Source organism: Trachurus japonicus, chromosome 4 (genome assembly GCF_045865225.1).
Source record: "Trachurus japonicus isolate A0001 chromosome 4, Traja_1.0".
In the NCBI taxonomy this organism is placed as follows: Eukaryota; Metazoa; Chordata; class Actinopteri; order Carangiformes; family Carangidae; genus Trachurus; species Trachurus japonicus.
The window spans coordinates 1,865,356-1,888,394 of NC_140910.1; the positions used below are offsets into that span (position 1 = coordinate 1,865,356).

General features: G+C 42.8%; 1 protein-coding gene across 1 annotated transcript in view; it reads left to right on the top strand.

The window, feature by feature from the left end:
- Positions 1–23,039, top strand: part of scfd2 (sec1 family domain containing 2) — a 124,870-nt gene that overhangs the window by 1,793 nt on the left and 100,038 nt on the right. The window contains exons 2-3 of the mRNA XM_085773269.1: positions 561–729; positions 20,881–21,008. Coding sequence (XP_085629395.1) covers positions 561–729; positions 20,881–21,008 — 297 coding nt within the window. The remainder of the gene's footprint in view (positions 1–560; positions 730–20,880; positions 21,009–23,039) is intronic.

Here is a 23,039-nt window from a genome sequence, read left to right on the forward strand (position 1 = left end):
TGCGTTCACACCAAAAGCTTCCAAGCGTCAAAAACGCTCGAGGGTGGGCGTCAGACAAGACAGCTCCCAAAACGGCAAATATTTTCAGCCGCTTTGGCCGCTCGTCACGTGACTGACGTCAAAGTTCGATCGCGCTGGCCATTGGGGAGCCGAAATACAAAAAAAAGAAAAAAAAGGCCGCCGACGGACATCTCTATTCTGACAGGCTGCCGCCGGTTGCCGCTTAACCGCGTCATGGCTCATTACCCTAAAGTTAACCACGGCTCAACTTCTCATCTAGTGACGCTTTGGACGCTTTGGAAGCGTGGCGACGCCTGTTGACGCTTTGGAAGCTCAGTGTCGCCGGGCGCTCATTGAAAATGAATTGACTTCCGGCGTTTTTGACGCTTTGGAAGCTTTTGGTGTGAACGCACAGTAACATGTGCCAAGATGAAGTGTTATTCAGTGTAATTCACTTGTCAGTTGTCATGATTTTATGCCTGATCGGAGTATTTCGGTGTATCAGTTATCACACTCTGGAAAGGTAGAGGTGTTTAAATTCTCCATGTCTTCATTTCCAGGAGCTGTTGGTCACCATGGTGACAACCTGGCAGAGAAGATTCTGACCGTGCTCAAACCGTTACCTGGTCACGTGACAGACGTACAGGTGGATATGCTGGAGCTCACCAGTCTGCAGCGCACCCCTCACTCCCAGAACACGCTGGCCCCCGGCTGTCTCGCACAAAACCAGTGAGTACATCTCATTAAACCAGAGAGAATTCATTCATAGCCTCTATTAGTACCATTATTATAGAAACAGAATAAGATTTTCAAAAACGTCTGCAGGACAAAGATCATTGTAGCCAGCCAAACCGTCAGTGGACCCTCCTCTTTTCCACCAAACTGGTGGTCTTGTTGCTAAGGTAACCCTGCTGCCAGCCCCTGGAAGAACCGGTTCTTACTGTAGCTCTGGCCCAGAAAGGAGTTGGTGCTGGTCTGGAACCAGTTCTAAGAACCAAGAGCCGGTGAGTAAGGGCATTTTAGCTGATATTTGACCAATCTGGGAACTAAATCCTTACCAAGAAATTTCTTCACAATTGTCTTTAGGAACGTGCGTAGTATCATGTCTTAAAATGTTGAAATTCAACTCCCGTGGGAAACCCCCTAAAAAACTACTCGAAGTTGGGGTACCCGTAACTGGATTTTTGAACATTTCGAAATGTTAAATTTGGCCTGAAGTAACTTGTGAGGGGTCAAACTAGGGGTTTTTCCTGATTCTGAGTTGATCGCAAACATTAGTTTTATGCCCAAAACACTCCTTGGTGGAGAAAAAAACAGCCACACCCACTTTTCTTGTTCATTGGAATCCCCACTACCACCAATAGAATGCATTGCAGAGAAGCCATTCCTTATCATTATAGAGGTTGTGTTACATACTAAATACTCAATATAATGTAACTTTTATTCTACCTTTTTTTCTATAGGACATTATACAGACCCTCCAGGATTTTGTGGTGTCGCTAAATTTATTTAAAAAGTTATTATAAATGTAATTTATTATGCAGATCGGTAGCAAGCAGCGAGAGAGAAAAGACAGTGGACATGCACCAGATTTCACATACCAGCAACAACTGAAACAAGTTTGTTCGAAATGGAGATAGGGAAAGCACAAAAAATACACAGTGGTGCTACATTGATTGCAAACATGATAATGTTAATCTGCACACACACTGAGCATCAATCTCCATCGAGCATCCAGGCTCTTTTTGAAGAATGGAAAAAGATAGATGTTGCAGTGTGTCACAAACTTGGGCCTATTGCTTGGTCATGACCGTACGGTAGCTGTTGTAGTGTATTATGGGATTTGTAATGTGAGTAATGTGAATGCTTTATTGGTGGGCCATTATTAACATAATATTTTTCTTGAAGGCCATATAAAAGTGTATCTCAGGACAGATCTGGCCCCCAGGTTTTTGACATGAGATTGACGTGTGTGCTAGATTAATGTCCAACAATGTAAAAAGGTAGGATATAAGTTATATTAAGTATTCAGTAGTAATAGTAGAAGTTTTTTTGTGACATTAAAGAAAACCTCTGTCATGCACAGGAATAGCTTACTTTATCTCTAATGTATTCTATTGAGTATAGTAGATCACCTTTATTATAATAGCCTAAACTGCAAAAATCCTCGTGAAGACAACAGGCCTACACCTTGTTTTCCTAGCTTGATAGCTAATGGAGCAGTCAGCTAGTAAAATAAAATGGTCAGATGGTCATCAGATTCAGTCGCACATAGGAGTTGGCTAACTAACCATATTATTTACTGTTAGCCAACTATTAACCATTTTGGTAAGACTTTGACGCATATCTCTATAATGCATTATAACCATACTTATAATGAGTTTAATGTGGTTATAGCATTGTATAACTATAATTATATACATTCATAAATGATCATAATATCTTATAACAATAATCAATACTTCATAACAATAATCATAACACACTATAAAACATTTTATTGTGACTTATAAGGTCAGGTATTATAATACATTATAATTGTTAGTAACTCGCTGACCATGCCCACGTCGATAATACATTATAAATATAGTTATAATGTGTTATAATTGGCTTATAAAAGTGTATAACCATCATTATAAATACTCATAAATGATCATAAGGCTTTATAACATTTATAACACATTAAAGAGCATTTTATAAAGTATTATAATACAGTTATAATGCTCTATGATGTGTTATGCTTATTGTTATAAAGCCTTATGATAATTTATGAGTGTTTATTATGATAGTTATACACGACTATAAGCCAATTGCAACACATTATAACTATATTTATAATGCATAAATGTGGGCATTGTCAGCGAGTTACTAACAATTATAACGTATTATAATACCTGACCTTATTAGTCATGATAAAATGCTTTATAGTGCGTTATGCTTATTGTTGTAAAGCATTATGATCATTTATGAGTGTTTATAACTCATTATAAGTATGATAATAATGCATTATAGAGATAGGCATCAAATAAAGTGTTACCACAATTTTTAAGTTTCTTATGCATGTTATCAATAACAATAACTAGTAATAAAAACACAGACATGCAAAAAAAACTTAATGGAAACACTGTGGCCACAGCTGAAAACAGCTAGCCACAGCGGTCCATGATAGCAAATTTGCTGAAAAGTTGCAGTGGCAAGGCCAAAGAATTCATGATTGAATTTGCATTAATAGTTGCAATTGTGACATCATAAAATCCTGGAGGGTCTGTATAATGTCCTATAGAAAAAAGGGTAGAATAAAAGTTATATTATATTGAGTATTTAGTAGTATTATGTAACACAACCTCTGCAATGCTAAGGAATGGCTTCTCTGCAATACATTCTATTGGTGGTAGTGGGGGTTCCAATGAACAAGAAAAGTGGGTGTGGCTGTTTTTTTCTCCACCAAGGAGTGTTTTGGGCATAAAACTAATGTTTGCGATCAACTCAGAATCAGGAAAAACCCCTAGTTTGACCCCTCACAAGATACTTAAGGCCAAATTTAACATTTCGGAATGTTCAAAAATCCAGTTACGGGTACCCCAACTTTGAGTAGTATTTTAGGGGGTTTCCCACGGGAGTTGAATTTCAACATTTTAAGACATGATACTACGCACGTTCCTAAAGACAATTGTGAAGAAATTTCTTGGTAAGGATTTAGTTCCCAGATTTTCATATGTTGCCCTTACTATAGTGCTTAGGCAGTGGAAAAGCAAAGAACCGGAGCTAAGCAGGCACTGGCTCTAAACCAGCACGGGAACCAGCTCAGTGGAAAAGGGGTAATATGACTCCACTAAAAGTTACAGGTGCATTATTTTAATAGTGCATGTTTTTTTTACTTAGAATCCCAATATGACATCAGATATATGATCAAGGTGCAAACATTAAGGTGGAGCAGTTTGTTTTCCAGGCGTACGCCCCTATAGATGGCCTATCTTAATCTTGAGCTATGGTGGTGTTATAATTAGACACACTGATTAGTGATTTTAATGTCAAGTGGAGCACATTTGCATGCAATTTCTTCTCTCTACCCCAGTGATAATTACTTCATGATTACATACAGTTTTTTTGAAGTATTCAGTGATAAGTTCATATGAACGTTTCCTCTGGGAGAAAACTTTCATATTTGAGTGTTTGTGCTCATAGAACTGTAGTTTCCTGTAGAGGGAAATACCCAACCAGCTCATTCAGCGTTAATTAAAGGTGATCGTTTCTGCCATGGAGACGTCCTGCTGTTTTTATGTTTAGTGGACTATAGCTGCAGACAGCAGTCACTTTCTTATTATGAAGTCATATTCCCGGTATTCACAAAGAGTCATTTGCCTGTCAAAATAATTTCATAGTACATAAATATGCACTGGCTTCCTCTCAGAATCCCAGTGCAGGCAGGTCAGGTTGACTGCAGAGTCTAAACTGCATGTAGTTGTGAATCCAGTGTTAGATTTCGTTTGTTAAATCTGAGTCCCTTTAATTTACTTATCAAATAGTTTTAGGTGGTTTGTTTGGTAAAGAGTGAATTAAAGTTACCACCCCAGGCGGCTGGACTTAGATTTTTTCAAATTGCACAACTGATGAGCACCCAGCTCCTCCGTCCAATCAGGAATTACCAAAACTGTTAAACAGACCGTTGCTGGACGCCGCTCTGATCGGAGTAGCTTGTAACTTGTTACAGAGAGAGTGGAGGCTCTCTGCCGTCCACACTGCTGCTGAAAACCAAACCTGCGATCAGAGCCTCAGACTCGGTATCACAGTCCGCGACACAAACGTGTCCCGTAGACGTAGATGGCGGTTATATGATTTGCCAGTTTGACTGACAGACCAAACAAACCAAAATTGTCTGAGACTAATTCGATTGGTCGGCCAAATTTAGACCCCTGTTCCTTACAGATGACCAAATTTCGTCATTGATATGTCAAATCACTTATGTCATTGATTACTATCTAATACTTACCAGATATACTCAAATTTTTATAATTTTGCCAAAATTTTGACAAAAATTAGCTGCCTGGGATAGTACCTTTTAAACTGACACAGAGGAGTTATTTTTTGGTTATAAAAGAGTCTCATATTACTGTAATGTGGATGAATCTACGTTACCCACACTTGTTAATGGGTCCATTTTCGATAAATATATAGTTTTGTCTTTATAGTTATTTTGATATTATTATTCAGTTATTATTTTCAGTCATGGGAATAACGCAGCCGGATCGCTAGTTGGCATTGTTGATGGATGGAACTACGACGGTATCTGATCGTCTTCCAACCTCCGACTTTCATTCTTGATCAATGTAAACATTCTTGGCAAATGTTTTCACTTTCGTCCGTCTTGCGCCGGTCCAAGAATTTCACCGTGCGGCGTGCACACAGAGGCTCATGGGAAATGTAGTGTGAAAACACTTTGCTTTCCGAAACTCCTTGTAGTCCCTTTAAGTGTTGTCAACCATGAGCCATGCTGCTCCTTCTTGTCAGGGCACAGGGTGGCTGCAGCCAATCCCAGCTGACACTTTGCAAGGAGAAATGTGGAGAGTGAGTCCAGGGCTGACACATAGAAACAAACAAACACTGCGACCACAACTTAGACCAATCAACCAGGCACAGAGAGAACTTGCAAACAACAAACCTGAAAGACCCCAGCAGGTTCAAACCAAGAACTTTCTTGTAGAGACACTGTGCCACTGCTCCACCTGATGGTTCTACCCAATATGTTTTGTTCTTGTTTCCCTTGGTGTCAAAACTAAAGTGGAGATCAACAGATCACATACACATTTTTACCCACCCATTGTTTACAATACACATTTTTTTCAAATCTTTTCCACCTGACCAAACGTACAATTGCACATAAACACACTCTCACCAACCAGCCATCCAGTGGCACATGACCAGCATTATGTGCCAGTGCTTCAGTGAAGCCTGCCTCCAGTCTTGGCCGTACAGATGCACGTGTTGGGCGCCTGCGGTGGGGCTGTTGTACATGGCAGGGATTAGTCCTACATCATGTGTTCCACACCCGCTTTGCCCCTTCATGTGGTTTGCAGGAGGAAAAGACTTTGACTGAGAAGAAGAGTTTTGTGGCTGGAGCTGTCATGCAGTATGTCTGACTCCTCTGAGTTCATGAACGGGCTCACACAGACGCTGAATGCAGGCGGCGAGCGTTCTCTCCGAGCTAGGTGGGAGGTTCTGTTGTAATGGAACCAGGCTTAGCTCTTTCTGGTCAGTGCTGTTTAGACAGTGTGCGCTGTAGCAGATAATGTGAGCACAGCAGGGGCAGGTTGCACCGACCCCTCGGACGCAGGGCTCAAGCATGGGGCGCATCAAGCAGACACCTATCATACACCCACTAATGCATACCTCCACTCACTGGAGTTTGTTCTGAACATCTCCGTAACACAAACACAGCTGAGTTGTGTCTGTACATGGATGAAATGTTCAACACTGCACGCCCACTTCCGTAGCAAGAAGCTCTTCTCACTCACTGTTTTTCTTTAGGAAAGAGTGTATGATGATGGGTAAAAGGCTGGGGGGGTCAGTGTCTGTGCTGAGGGTTTTGGTCCCAGCACCAAATCTGACCAGAATCTCAGCCAGGAGATAGAGACAGAGGCAGATAGAGATAGAGAGAGAGATAGAGACACACAGAGATAGAGATAAACATACTGTAGAAAAGAGATAGTGATAGAAACAGATAGAGACACAAATATAAATAGAGAGAGAGAGATAGATAGAACAGAGAGAGATAGAGATAAAGATGGAAAAGAGATAGAGACAGAGAGAGAGATATAAATGAGAGAGAAAACAGAGAGATAGAGAAAGAGACACACAGATACATAGAAATAAACATACTGTAGAAAATAGATAGTGATAGAAACAGAGACACAAATATAAGAGATAAATAGAGACAGAGATAGAGAGAAAGATAGAAAAGAGAGAGAAAACAGAGAGAGAGAGAGAGAGATAGAGACAGAAAAAAGATAGAAACAGAGACATACTTTATTAATTCATATGTCTAGCAGCTCATTAGTATTAATAATGACAACACTTCATAATAAAAAGTAATAATTGAGTCCATTCATGAACCACTTCTTTTGAGATATTGCACCACAGCTTATCCTCGAAGATTTAGGTGACTGGTTCAAGTATGTTATTGAAAAGTTCTCGCAGGTGTTTGGACACAAGCGGCGAGAAGAGGCAAGTGTAATAAGTAAGGCGGTGGGCGCTGTGTCTGAACGGACTACATGTCTAATCGCAGCCAGCAGGATCAGCAGGAGTGTTATTGCCTGCGCTATCTCCGAGCAGATGGCCCAGTTGAGCCTTATCACAGATGTTTAGGAGATTGAAGTGCTGCCGAGGCACAGGAAGAAATAAGCCCAGAGTTCCCACTTTATTTTACTGCCCTCGACTGCACATCTCAGTTTTTGTCCAGCGCTAAGACGAAGCTGTGTATATGCATGGAGATGTCATTTTTTTAATGCATCAACCCCCCTGCCCTGCCTCTACAAAATATACAAAAGCATGTTTCTCTCCTCAGGACTGTTTCCCCTGCATGATGTGAGCTGTGCAAAACACTAGAAACTGTTAGCACTGTGTGGTTAGATTGTCTATATAATAAGTCCCCTCCTACTGGATGTTTATACACCTATGATTTGTTGAGCTATTTTTAGGCCAAACCCACAGCGTGTTTTGATTTGGTTTTGTTGTGTAGACCGGCTGAAGCCTTTAAATATTAGGTGCGGACCTAATTTGGACCCTTTTTGTACAATATTTCCTTCACTAATTCCAGGATATTTTTGGAGATTACCGTGTCTTAAACATTCTGTGGGTGGTTGTTGATTCTAGCTCTCCCAGCAAGACCCCACACTTACTTTGCAATTATTGTCGTATTGTCTTTCATAACCCGGTGTGAATTTTCCTTATCCTACAACCTGACTTTCACTTTGTGGTTTCAGTAATCATACCAGAGAGAAAGTGTACTTAGTGTCACACACACACACACTCACACACACATGCACACTTTGCCTGTGCAGGTTTCTGGTTACTCCACTCTTATACTATGCATTCCTTCTCCAGCCATTTAATGGTACCAGGATGCACCATTTGCTGTATATAGAAGGATGTTGAGTGAAAGTGGCAGTGGAAGTGTTGTTTTGTGCGCCTGTGTGTGTGTGTGTGTGTGTGTTTGTGGTCAGGTACCTTCCAGCCCAGTCTGTGTAATTTGCTGTGCTTGGCTGCACAGCCCTTTTGATCCCGAGGAGGACTTATGGACCTCATTGACTGAGGGCACCAAGTTTCCCTCAGTCTCGGCCTGAACCCTGCACCCCCGTCATCTGGCCGCCCTGGACCTCCATCCTGTGGTGAGGAGTGTGTTCATGTGGGCAGAACCGAGTACGGGTGGCCAAGGTGCTCTGGGGTCCGCTTCGGGAGCCGCTGAGCTCCAGCTAGGCAGAGCAGCCGACCGCACCCTGCCATGAGAAAACACTGCACGGCTGCCATCCCCTCAAATCTGCCCAGCAGATCCTGCATGCGCACCACCGGGAAGGAGGGAAAACACCTATTTCTGTCCCAGCTGGGAAATATGAGCATGAATTAAAAAAAAAAAAAAACCATGCACACTCATTTGAGTTCAGGCCATATGGGAAAAAGGAAACAAAAAAGAAACAGTGATAGCAGAGTGTGGAGAGGACAGAGCAAATGACAGACAGCTGAAAACAGCCAAGCCCTGTTTTTACCCCAGCAACAATGAAGAAGGGTGGATGAGAACGATGCCTTAAAGGGTAGAGATTGTCTTACCTTCCTATACTTAGACAGTGAACAGTGGCACAAACAGTTGAATGGAGATGAAGTCTCTCTAGTGATTTATAAACTGGAGAACAGCTTCTCATTACTTACAGTATAGCACAAGTTCCCACACAGGGCTGCCTGTTGACTGTGTTCTCAGGAGCGGATGGTTTGTTTTACTCTGTTGAACAGTGGTACACAGCCAGTGATGGGAATAATGGCGTTATTAACTACTTTTTTCAGTAATGACTCCCGAGTAATCAAAAAAAGTTACTGTTTCCCCTGTTATAAAATAAACCCATCACAAAATAATACACCCATTAAAGCAGTGGTTCCCAACCTTTTTTGGCTCGTGACCCCATTTTGACATCACAAATTTCTGGCGACCCTGTCAATCAAGATGCGCTGGCTCTGATATTTTTATATGCTGCATTTTATTTGAACTCAATTTATATTCGAGAAAGTGAAAGTATAGAATACAGTTGTTTAAGATTGTGTGTGGTGTTTTTAATCATAATTTTATAAAATAATAATAATTAGTTAAAAAAATATTATAATCAGGGGGCGGAGTTTAGCTCAGTTGGTAGAGCACCCGCCCCATGTGTTGAGGCTATAGTCCTCGCTGCAGGCGGCCCCGGTTCGAGTCCCGCGTCGGACGGCCCTATCCTGCATTATTTATTTATTTTATTTGAAATATACAACACAATAATAATTTTTATAATTATAATTAAAAAATATTTTCTTCCCCCCATCTCTGCCTCCCATTTCCTGTCACACTCTCAACTGTCCTATCGAATAAAGGCATGAAAAGCCAAAAAATATACTTTAAAAAAAAAAAAAAAAAAAAAAAAATATTATAATCAGTAAATTTTTTAATCAATTACCAGATATTTCAGGAGACCCCACTTGAATTCCAGGCGACCCCACGTGGGGTCCCGACCCCAAGGTTGAAAAACACTGCATTAAAGTGAACGTTCTATACACATTTTTTTTTCAGTCCATCAACTAGTCAGGGGAAAAAAACGTTAATCTGGAACTAACCAGCTAACTCAGTATTCCTAGGCAGGTTAGGGGGAGTGAGTCCAAGTAATTCGACATACACTGCCCGTCCCAAAAAAAAGTCACACACTCTAATATTTCGTTGGACTGCCTTTAGTTTTGATTACGGCATGCATTCACTGTGGCATCGTTTCAATAAGCTTCTGCAATGTCACAACATTTCTGTTCAAAGTTGCATACATTTTTCACCAAGATCTTGTAATGATGATGGGTGAGTCGGACCTCTGCGCAAAGTCTTCTCCAGCACATCCCAAAGATTCTCAATGGAGTTAAGATCTGGACTCTTTGGTGGCCAATCCACTTCCAAACTTTTTAATATTGCATTGGACAGTTCTTAAACCAACTTTAGTAGATTCTCCTTAGATGTTTTAATGCATGCTAATAAGCTTCCAACTGCACGTAAACATACCAAGCACGTCAACTTGGGTCTCGCGCGAGACTCTGCGAGACTTTGAATTAGATCTAGTTTTACAAACCTGTCGGCTTGCTTGAAGTAAACAAACTTCTGGGTTAGGGATGCAAACAATTAATCGACTATCGATTAATTGTCGATAAGAATTTAATCGATTAAATTAAATTACTTGCAATTAATCGTTCCCAGAGCGATAGATATAACAGAGTGGCGACAGCCTTTGATGTCGCCGCCAGCGCGGTCACGTGGTTCATGTAGCTCCCAATAGTTCCAAACGAGGCTGCCGCTGTCATGTTCTGCTATGGGACAGACAGCACTGAGCTTGCTTTTGGACGGTAAATATTAAAAAATAAACCGTACAAAGGTATATTTACAACTGTTACTGAATTACTGTATGTACATCAATGTCAGTTTTCAAACAAAAGGCAAAATCTTCTTGCTTCAAGGTTTTATTTGTCACTGTAAAGTGAAGATTAGCCTGCCCTACAGTAAAAATGGCATAAGAAGAGGAGTAAAGCCATATATTAAGCGGGAATATATATATTTAAGCATAAAAGATGTTCAATCAAACCCACACAGTTTTGAATCAACAACGTTCAAAACACACACACAGCCCAGTATCACCTAAATATAAAGCCCGCTAGCTTAATGCTAACGTATAATGCAAAACATAGACGAGTAGATCGGGGATTCGCCGCTAGTTCTGTCTAGGGCTAACAGAAATTAGCATCGATATCCGCCATTTTGCTGCAACCGAGCCACAGCAGTAAAAGCTGGCCAAAAACCTGGCTTTAGCGCTGTCCAACACGTCACAGTTTTAAATATTTTTTTCTTGCAAGACAGTCACCGTTTAATCAAGAGTCTGTGGTCTGTTCATAACGTTTGTTAGGAACTCTGCACCGATGTTTGTTCTGGGAGAAGTGCAGAGTCTGTGTGAGCCCCGACCGGGGACCAGGGGCAGCGGCTGTCACAGCAGCAGCAGCCGCTCTACTGAGCTGATCTGCCGGGGCCGACCGTCCGTCCTCCCGTCGGAGAAAACGAGCCAAGTAACGTATCCGCATGCTTTTAGAGGTTTACCGCTCGCATTGTTAAATATTTGAAGAGATTAATGTGGTCTCCATTGATGAAAAGAAAACAATTTTAACAACTGTGGCAAGTGCATTAGTTTTGTTTGAATGAAAAGTGAGCAGGGCTGCTTCTGGGCTACAGACTGAAATCACCACAGTTATACGTAAATAAATAAATGTTTTTCAATGAACCGATCAGTCTAATAATTTTTATTTTGTTAAGTCAACATGGTTACTGTACTTGGGAAAGATTATTACCACTTTATAACTTAAAATTGGTCCGGTATTTCGTCAACATAGGATAGCTCAGTAGTTTCTTGCTGTGCAGCCATAGAAACAGACGTGGTCCAGCGCCGCGGGAGGAATGTTTGGAACTATTGAGGGCTCCATGACCCGGAAGTCGGCCCGCCATTTTTTACAACGGAGTCCTATGGGAGTGTCGCCACTCTGTTATATCTATCGCTCTGATCGTTCCTTTTCAATGGGAGTTTTACTGTGAAATGTAAACAAGCAAAGCCGACATAATGTAGCGGATCTCTGTGTAAACGTGTGCAGCGCTGCGCACTGCAGCACACAAGGGAGAGAGGGAGAGGAGGTGAAAAGAGACAACACTGTTACCTGTTGTAGCTATACGGGACTCAGCTGTAAACCATTCGCTAACACACAGACGACCGGTGAGTAAACGAGTCAAAAAGCCGCCGACACGGAGCTGCCTGAGGAGTTGTAATGCCAGCCTGAACGCAGCTCAAACCGACCCGGTGCCTCAGCACGGACGGACAAGCTCTTGATAAACACACCGGATCCGCGCTGGTTTACAGTATCCTACCGTAGTTTAGCCGTTATCGCTACCGGAGCTTAATTAAAAAAAAAAAAGAAAAGAAAAAAAAAGCGGCTCGTTGCGGTCCGCGGAGAACAGCGCGTGTTTGTGTGTCAAAGCTGTGTGTTTATGTAACTTGAGGGGACAAATGAACCACATGTTTATTGTCATGCATTGCTGACCTGGGCATTGTTTCTCAATAAATTAGAAAACCCTTTCCTATCATTCCCCTTTTCCCTGCATGGTTGAAGGAGACTGGCTCGCATCCACGCTCCCACTCCCTCCTGCGCCGACATGTCACCTTAAAGCTCCAGTTGGTAAGTTGATGAAAGTGAAAGTAAATTCCGCAACTTGGTCAGAAATTTCAAGACAATAGGCTACTTCGTCAGGTCTCTTTATGAACCTCTGCCAAGCACCCCACACACACAGACACACACACGTGTAGGCGCACGCACACAAAGTAGCCATAAACGCACCCACAAAAGACGTACCGTATCCATAGCAACCGGAGACTCCAAAACGATCTCACATCTCTCTCACCAACACACTCTTCTTGTGTGTGTCTGCGTGTGTGGAGGGGGAGGGGGTATGACAGAGGTGAAAAGAGGGAGCTGACGGTGTATTGTCTTAAAATTTCCGACCAAGTCACAGACTTTACTTTCACTTTCATCAGTTTACTACGACGTGTAGGAACGGCGGATTGCTGCTTGCCTCCTGCTCCCTCTACCTGAATTGGTGGAGAATCGTCGGCGCGGTGGATTTTGGGCAAAATACGATTACAGCAGGCTTGTAGGTGGAGCCAGAGGAGTTGGATTTTGTCCCAAATTACTCATTTAATGTCTGACCATCAGAATATAGTGTCAGTTCCAGCAAATATGACTGAATAATTGTTACCAACTGAAGCTTTAAGTCACATAAACCAGTACGGGTGTGTGGACACAATATTGTTGTCAGCGCGACAGCGCCTCATCACCGCTGGTGTTAAAAGGCTCCGTTCTTTCTGCAGTCAGGTTTTAAAGCGCACATCCCTGTGTTTGGTAAAACAAATAATCCGTTTTTTTTTCCCCTCTATATCCAACGGAGGCAGCCGTGCTTGAGCAGCTTGGGTTGGAGGTGGTGTGAGTGCGGGCCTTTCTGCGGGGGCCAAATACGACGACTAATTTATCAACGGAACGACTACACCGAGGTACGAGTCACGATTACTACGTCAACCTTGTAACCTTGACGGGGGGGGGGGGGGGGGGGGATTCGGGCATCAGCGCGGTACGGAACAACTGGCCCGTGTGAGTGCGTTCCTTATTTGATTGTGGCCGCTGCAGCGCCACACGGGCTTTGCCTTTCAGGCAATCAAGCGCTGTTTTTTCGTCTTTGTTAATAACAATAACAGCAACAGCTGTCGGCAGCTGAGATTGCTGTGCCGTCACCATAGAAACGCAAGAGCAATTAACGGCTCAATTCGCAAATACCTTCAATGGAAACACCCGCAAATGGCAATTGCACTTTTTTTCGAAGTTTTCAGAAGATATCGCTTTTATTTGCGAAAATCTGTAATGGAAACGCAGCTCTCTCACCTCATCTCATCTCATAATATGATAGGACTATCACCTCAGAGCTCTCTGTCCAAATAACGTGCTACTTAAACATTTTCATTGTGCTGTGCTCTTAAAATAAATTAACAAATACTGAGATTGTATAAGTCCATAAGGAATTTTCCCCTTAAATTTAGGTTCTCAGGAAAATCGCCGCTTATCAATTAATCGATCATCGATCGATAAGGTCTATCAACTATCGATTAATGAATTACTCGATAATTTGCATCCCTATTCTGGGTGCATGTTTGAGTAGCCATCTGACGCTGTCTGTCTGTGGAAAAAAATTGTGGCTTTGAGGGCTGTAAACAGCCTAAGCAGCGGAACTTGCATCCGCTCCCATACATCGCTGCCGTGGCGATGCGGGGACAGACATATAACTACCACAAAATAGGAGCAATTAAACTGAAAATCTTCAGATTCCTTCTTTTAGACCAAAAATGTTAGGAAAATACAGCATTGAGTTGAATTTGCCTGGAATTGTCCTTTAAATCTGGACAAACAGGATCCTCTTGTACCTTGAAGAGAACTTAATTCTTGCAGTCTCATGTATGTTGAACCTGCAGCAGCCTGTGTGTGTGTGTTTTGCACAAAAGTAAAATATAGGTAGTCATGGCTACAGATAATTGGTTCCCATAAAACTTTGCCATCAGTGAAAATCAGTTTGTCTTGTATTTCTTTTTTTTAATATCATTTCAAATCAGAGTGAAGATCAAACTGAAATAGTCACAGTTTCATGTGGGGAACTTCTCTGATCATTAAAAAAAAGAAAAGAAAAAAAAGAACCATACCCCCCGCCCCCCTCTGAGCCATATCTGTGTGTTTTTGCAAGGGTAAGACTTTCATCTAATCATTTGTCACAGTGATTTTATCAGCCTACCCCAAAGGTCAAGCTTCAGTTGTTTGCAGACAAGAGTTGATATCAGTAAGTTTTGCGAGTCAAGTGTAAGAGATCCAGTGATTAAGCCGCAAATCCTTCAGCGCCCCCCCATCCACCACCCACCCCCCGCCGACGTCTATCTCTGGTGTTTTGTCTCAGTTTCCTCTGACGCTTTAATTCAGTTTTTCTCCTCCGCTGCAGAACTTATCTTCTCCTGAAACCCACAGTGCATCAATCATGGAGGATACTTGCACCTGCCCTCCCTCTTCCTCCATCATCAAGACCCAGACAACATAACCTATTCTGTCTTACACGCCGTCTTCCGCTCCCTGATTTGATTTTTTTTTTTTTTTTTGCCACCGCTCAGCAGCATAGACCTAGAAAAGTGTGTGTGGGCATGTGTTCAGTGAGATGATAAAACTGCCACAAAGAGACGGCACTTTACATCCGCCAGCCCCGCTCCTTCAAAGAGCTCCCACCGCTGGCTTCCGTTTGAAATGGTAAAGTAGCCAAAGATACAAGAGGAGGGGGGTGGGGGAGACTCCTGTGTTACCCCCCCCACCCCAATGCTCTTTACTAGAACTGACAATATTTCACTTTTTGATCTTCAACTGCAGCCAAGATCAACTTTTATGTAGTTCTTCATTTATTAATTGGAGCTTTTCCAGGCTTTCACTATGAATCATTGTATGTTGAGTGATATACCTGCTTTTACTTAACAAACCTTTAATGTCATTGCTTTCTAAATGCTGTAATTGGAGTATAATTTAAAACATAAATTCTATTTGAAAATTAAGACTTAATGATTTTTTTTTCTCTAGTCTACTCAAAGTAAACATGGAGTCCTTCCTGAGTAATAGCCGGTCAGTGTGAGCTCCTGTTATGTCTGTGTTGGCGTGTTTGATTTTTTTTTTTTTTTTTTTTACAGTGTATCTCCCCTCCTTCCTTCACTTCCTGCAGGACTCCTCTCCCTCCTTTTTTGTCTCTCCATAAATCCGCTGGGTCATTTGTCCCTCTTGCCAGGACACACAGACACTCAAGGCCAGGTCTGCTTTTGGTCCACTCCCCTGCTCCACTCTCATGTCATGTCCTGTGCTGCATAGGGATGTTTACAGGAAACCAACAGTGTTTTTTGCCCCATTAAACACACACTCTATAAATTAATACGTCACAGAGGAATGGGGCTGACCTTGCACGATTCTCTCTTAGGCTGTATTGGGTACATGCAGGCCTGTTGGAAAGTACACACATCATCTGAATCATCTGTACTGGGAAATGATTTAGAGGCTCGGTTTGCACTCTGCTGAGTGTGAAGTTTTGCTGCTCTTGATTGGATTAATGTTACGTTAAGTTGCACCGGAGAGCGCTGTAGTTTATGGCTGCGAGTCTGCGACTGGTTGTTACAGATGCTGACAAACACGGAGAAGTGGCATCAGATAATTATGTGCTGTGATCTGTGGTGTACAGTTTCTGAGCTCAACAACTGCTTCAAGATGAATGGAGGAAGAGCATCTGGGTGAAGGTTCGGTCGCAGATGTGGAATAAACAAGTAATAATTGTGACATAACTACAAATATAGATAAACACATAAAAACGGAAATGCTATATCATCCTCAGAAGTTGTCAATGTAGCAACCACTTAAATCATGCTGGTATGCATGCTTCAGACTTTATGATAGATAATGCTGTATTTGTGTTCTACCACAAACAGCTCCATGGTTAGTGATTTATCTTTGAGTGATGCCCGATTCCAAACTCTCTTTTGGGGAATATCTTCTGGAAATGAAGATGCTTTTTCTTTCCAAATCAATTTTTTGGTTTGGCATGGTTTTTTTTTAGCCTAAATTAAGGATGCACAGTTACTATCAGCACAGATCATTATTGGCCCAATATTGGCTGATAACTATCGGCCGAAATGCACAGATAAGTCCAATAATGACATTACTAGAGTCAATTATAATTAGACAACGTTGCTTAGACTTTGCTCATTTTCAGTCTGTTGAGTTGATTTGAAACAAATGTTGATTTTGTTTTGATCTTGTTTTTGTTGTGATTACAGTAGTGATGTTGGTTATATTATTGTGCTTTAATTCATCTTTACTAGAGACATTCTTTGTCTTGTTCTTTTCCTCAGGGAACTAGGGATGCACAATAACTCATTTTTTCCACTGATACCCATAACTGATAATAACTTCTTGCTTGTCATAACTGATGCCGATACCAATAACTGGTAACATTTTGAAATCTTTTATATACACACCTAATGGTTAAGAAAGGTTAAGCTGTAGTGAGTAAAGATGAATTTAGCATTATAGCTCTGCCTCTGACTTAAATAATAAAACCAACATCACCACTGTAATCACAACAAAAACAAAAACAGTTACGTCTCTTCAAAAATCAACATTCATTATTGTTTCAAAACAATCTAAGGGGCAAAGAGACTGAAAATGAGCAAAATCAAGACAGTGTTGGCTTATTATAATTTTCTCTAATCGGCAAAAAATGTCATTATCTGACTTTTCTGTGTATTTTGCAGATAATTATCAGCAAATATCAGGCCGATAATTATAGTTAATGTGCATCCCTAATATAAACTATTAAAAATGTAATCAGCATTGGTTATGAGAAGCAGAAAGTTATCGATTATCGGTGGGAAAAAGAGTTATCGTGCATTCCTACCCCCTAAATAACACTTTAAGTCCTTTATTTTTGCATTAGGCCCCTATACAAACCTCACCTGTCACTTATAGCCGTCGCCTTAGAGGCACAATCCTAAATATCTTTCCTCAGCCCACTGCTGTGAACAACATGGTGATGATCAAAGGCGCCTCAGATAGGCATATCAACACTGTTATCAACAATTTCTCCCTGTGCTGCTGCATCCATATCATGGAGGATGAACCATGAAATGACAACGTGACAATGTTCAGAGACATTTTTTAATCTGAAATTCAACCTGAAGCTATAAAGTTAGACACAGTAATGAAAAAATGTTCCTTCCATCCCCAGTTCAAATCACATCACTCTGGTATCTGGCCCTGTGGATCATTTTCATTTCATTTAGAGACATGTTAAGATATTGATCCGTGAGATTTCTGCCACTCAAAGCTTTGGACTTTTAAAAAAAAATGCCCTTTTAAATTCATTCAGTGTCCTGTTTTATCAGAAATAACCAGTTTACCTTTGTATGATATTCAGATCAGCTCTCTTGTTCCAACATCATGTTAAAGGGATAGCTGAACATTTTGGCAAATTGGCCCATTGCCATAATCTCTATACTGTAGTCATAGCAGTAGGTTCGTTACCTTTAATTGTCGGTGCAAGCTATTTTTAGAACGGCGGAGCAGCGCCGCGAGCTGCTCAGAGCTATGCTACGGAGGCTCATGGGATTTCTTGGCTTCCCTCATCAAACTCATCAAATACACAATCCAACAACTCCAAAACGCTCTGGTGTGACCTGCACATTCACCACGCTATGAGATAATAACAGAACGTTACAAGACAGAGTTGTTTTCAAGGTAAATTCAGAGACTGCTTGCCAAAGAACTGCTCCCGACGGGAATGCACATCAGTGGTTTTGCATGGATTTACCTTGAAAACAACTCTGTCTAGCTTGCACCGACAATTAAAGGTAACAAACCTACTCCTAAAACTATAGGGATTATGGCAATGGGCCAATTTGCCAAAATGTTGAACTATCCCTTTAAGTGACTTATACAGAGAAATATAGATGCATCCTGGGAAAAGACTGTTGCTGAACCTTTAAATTTCATTCTCCGTTCTTTCTACACTAGAAACAAATTTATGTCTTTTACATCTGAAATCTGAACCAAAAACCCCAATTGTGTTCATGGCAGTTCACCGCAAGAGTTGAGTAAAAGAAACACTTAGACATTTTCTCCACTCGTCCAGGGGGCCTCATACAGTAAATGACATGTATGTACAGTGAGTCGGTTCTGAATCATCTCATGAATTAATCTCACTTTGATAGTCAGAGTAAAAGAAATAAACAGTGAAGTGCTTCAGTCCACGTACACATGCGTGTTCGACCGAATGATGAGGGGGCCCACAGAAAAAAAAAAAGATGTAAGAAACCCTGAGTCAGAACGGTTGGAGCCATTCTTTTTTGCTGTATCATACTCTTCCAGGAAAAACTGTCCCCCTCCTCACCCCCACGCTCATTAATGACTTGGACGCAGCCGAGAGGTATTTCATCACTTAACCAGCCACATGTGTGTTCATTCCTACACGTAGTACACCACATCTTTCTTTAAGTTGCACTGTTTGATACTTAACTGCCTTTTAATGGTACAACACTCATTACACATCTACAGGAATTCAGTTTGTCCACAAACGCCCCCACACTCCCCAGCTCCGAAACGCACCCACTCAGCCCGCGCCGAGCCAGGCCGAGCCGGGCCAGAGAGAGAGGACCCAGACTGTTGGCTGTGTGTGCACAAGTCAAGTACAAGAGTGCCCCCTGAAGTCTGCAGCCTTTTCAGCAGAGAGAGCCACGCTGCACTTCAACACTCGCAGATGGCCCAGCACGCGCACCCCCCCCCACACACACACAGCCCCAGTGCCCCCCTCCCCCTGTTCAATAGTAGGGTAGTTACTCAACAGGGTTCCTGGCTGGTTACGGACCCCGTCTCACACCCTGCCAGTATAAACCTCACCCCTTTGCCCCCGCTCCAAACCCCCATCCCCCCCCCACCTCCGTCTGACCAAATGGCCCAGGCAAAGCGTCAGGGGAGTGGGCCGGCAGAGGGGCCGCGTGGGCAAAGAGCCAAATGAGAACCATATTTCTTCGGTTCCCTCCGTCTTCCGAGAACACACACACACACACAGGACGCACTGGGTTGTGTGCAAACATATACAGATGCATGCGTGCACATCCTCACAAACACACACACACACGGCTGCTCACATATGGTCAAGTCACACTATTGGTATTTCAGCCATGACAAGTATGTGGGACTTTGAGATGTGCGTAATTGGAGAAATTCTTGAAGTGCACAAGAGGTGTTTCTTCCAAAAATGACACCGCGTCGCCGCTCTTGACCAATAGCCGCCCCGCTCTGCCTCTTCCTCTTAATGTCAGTCGAAGCAAACAAACAGATCGTTGTGAAATACCAATTTTATTTAGTTTTTTTTCTCTTCAAATGTTTCTTTTTATACTGCATCAGTGTCTCAGACTCTGTCAGTCCGTGGCTGAGCTATGTCTGCCGGTCTTTGTGTCTGGTTCTAGTGTGAAGATGGCGGGCGTCCCAGTGTGAGCCCCTCTCCTCTCCATCTAGCCCCAGCCCAAGGTCTGGAACAGATTACATCTGATATTAAACACATGGCAGCAGTTAGAAAGGAGAAAAGGCGAGAGAAGAAAAAAGTTAAAGAAAAAAAAAACACCCCCCCAAAAAAAAGAAAAGAAAAAGAAAAACAGTGTCCTAAACCCCTTTTTGTCTCTCTTGTCTCTCTCTACGTCCAGTGTCTGGTCACTCCTGAGAGAATGCAGAGGATCATGTCGGCCTGTCAGAGCAGTGACAAAGATGTCGTCCTTTCATCTAAGCAACAAAGTGTCAGTGCTTCTAACAGGGCAAGAGTTTTTCAGAGGAGACCATCAGAGACAGTGAAGTAAAATATGATCAGAGTTTGAATTCAGATAGAGGGGGACGGAGTGTCAGTCTGTGTGAAGTTAATGACGGTGAAGGTCCTCGGTGACACTCTTTGTGTCTCTCTCACTGAAAGACTAAAAGCTGCTTCCACAGCTCATGGCAGATGGTAACAGTCTCACACACATGCCTCGTCTTCAGTCTCCCATTAGAGATGAGGATCACAGTGTTTCATAACCGAGCGGATAATGAGACAGGGGACTGAGATGCTATCAGGAGGAGCCTCGGTCTCCGCGCTCCGCTGCAGTGTCACTGATGTCGGGGCGGCGCTGAGCAGTCCTCGGGAATCTTGGCACGCACATTTTAAGGTGGATTGAGAACATTCCTAAATGCCCCCCCTCTCTGCTTTTTCCTGTGAGGGGTCCCACAGGGGAGTCACCACCAGGCTCTCCATCACCCAGATGAGCGCTCAATCACGTCCACGTTGTCGTCCATGTTTACACTGGGAGGCCCTGCAGGCTCTGAGCAAACAGCAGCAACAGCAGCCGCTGATTTGTAGTTATGAAAATCATCATCACGCCACTTTTATTGTCGTGTTTTTGCCTTTGATGCTGACCTATGTGATTGTCCCCCCCCCATCAGGTCCCCTGCAGCACAGACCCTGTGGGAGGCCATGCTGACCAGCAAACACAAAGAGGGGGTGATGGAGGTCCGACGGCATCTGGTGGAGGCAGCCAGTAAGGAGAAGCTGCCAATCAAGATGAGCATGGGTATGATGCAACAAAGTACACACCTTGTTTCCCATCCAATACAACACAGAGACATTCACACAGTGTATGTGTGTGTGTGTGTGTGTGTGTGTGTGTGTAGTGTTTTGGTGCAGAACCATAGCGCCTCCTACTGAAATCCACCATCTCTAGTCTGTTGTGTGTTTGCCCATGTGGCCACAGAGGAAATCTGAACCACATGTTGGCTCTACGACATACACTCACACACACACACACACACACATGCTGCTTTGCACACACGATTCTCTCAAAAACTTTTGTTGTTTGTTAATGAAGCAGCGAGGGATGAAAACATGTGTAGGCACGCAAAAATAAAGCCAACGCATGCACAAGTACACAGCGCCCTCGTGCGCGTTCACCTTTTTGACTACTCACAAACACACACGCACACACACATGCACAAACACAGGGCTTAATACGCAGGTTAGCATCTGGCAGAATGGGGGGGGGTACGAGGGAGGAGCCCTGCGGTCCCTCAGCTCCTATAATCTAAAAGGTAAAGAAGGTCTTGTCTCTCGTAACAAGCAGGGTGTAATATGTTGGAGAGGTCACACACACACACACACACACATGCACGCACACCCCACTCCCTCGCTCACTTTGCCAAAAAAACTGCATACACATGGTGGTTTGCTCTCACACATTTATGCTAAACAGCGGTCCCTCTGATTCTGCAGCAGCCGCGACATCTTTGGATTTATTCAGGCCAAATGCACAAAAACAAGACGGGAGGAAAAAGGTCGAAGAGACCGGAGCAACAGGGAAAGTGCTGCCCGCCTGCTGACTGACAGCCCGTTGACTTCATTTCTTTGCTGAGAGAGAGAGAAAAGAGAAGGGCTGGGGGAGAGAAGGAGGGGGTGCGCTGTCAAACCCCTCACACACTGAACCTTTATACCCCACTGGCAGAGAACCAGACTCCACCGAGCCCCCTGAGCTCCCAGCGCTACCCCCCCCCACACACACACACACAGTTCCCATCCTACCCACCAGCACCACCAGCCGAGTTCTCAATCCATCATGCTCTGGCTCAGCTGAGACCGGCCTGGACCCAGGAGCACAAAACCCCTTAGTATTAATACCCATCTGCTCCCGACGTGCCCACTCACTCCCTAGGAGAGGAGAATTTTTCCACAGCGCGTTCTCACTGTGGTAGGTTTATGCAGATCAGGAGAGAAAATACGGTATATCAGTGTAGTAACGGCGCTCTGTGTTCTCACATATACACAACGGCCCAACTTGGCTTCTTTTTCATCTCAACTGGATAAAATCATCCAGGGAGAGACAGAGAAAATAATCCATTTCTCAGAGCCTGAGTATGACCCGTCAGGTTTCTCAGAGCACAATGGGATGATGAAATTCCCTTGCCTCTGTGTGTGTGTGTGTGTGTGTGTGTGTGTATGTGTGAGAGAGAGAGAGAGAGAGTATAGAGTGTAGATGTGATTGTACAGAGACTCCAGTGTTTATCTTGGGTGTTTTTGCTCTTAGCAGGGAATTAGTGAGACAGCTTTGGTTTCATCGTCCGTAAACGTGCGTTTATCTGTCCATCTGCATGTGCACATGCACACATGTGTTTGCACTGCGAGGTTATTCAGTTTCTGTGTGCACTGATACCACAGTGTAAATGAGAGGTGCTGACAGGGCCTCTCCCCCTGTGATGCATTCTGGGCTTTTAACAGTGAGACTCAAAGCAGACAAACTGATTGCTTTCATTATTCATTATTCATTGTTTAGAGTCAATGAAATGGTCAACAGTTTTAAATAAGTATTCAGATACTCCCAGAATGGAAATCACAGTTAAATTATGATTTGTTGCATTTTTTGGTTATTTATTCATGGACTTTTCTATTAAAGCAGAAGTAAGCGGAATGTTTGTGTTAATAAGTCTTAAATAGTTATATCTTCCGACAGCAATCACTTATAAGTGTTTGGTCTGAAACACGGGTCTGTCAGTCACTCTGCTCTGCTGTAAGCAGAGGAGAAAACTGTCCTTGTATCCTACAACCTTTATCCAAT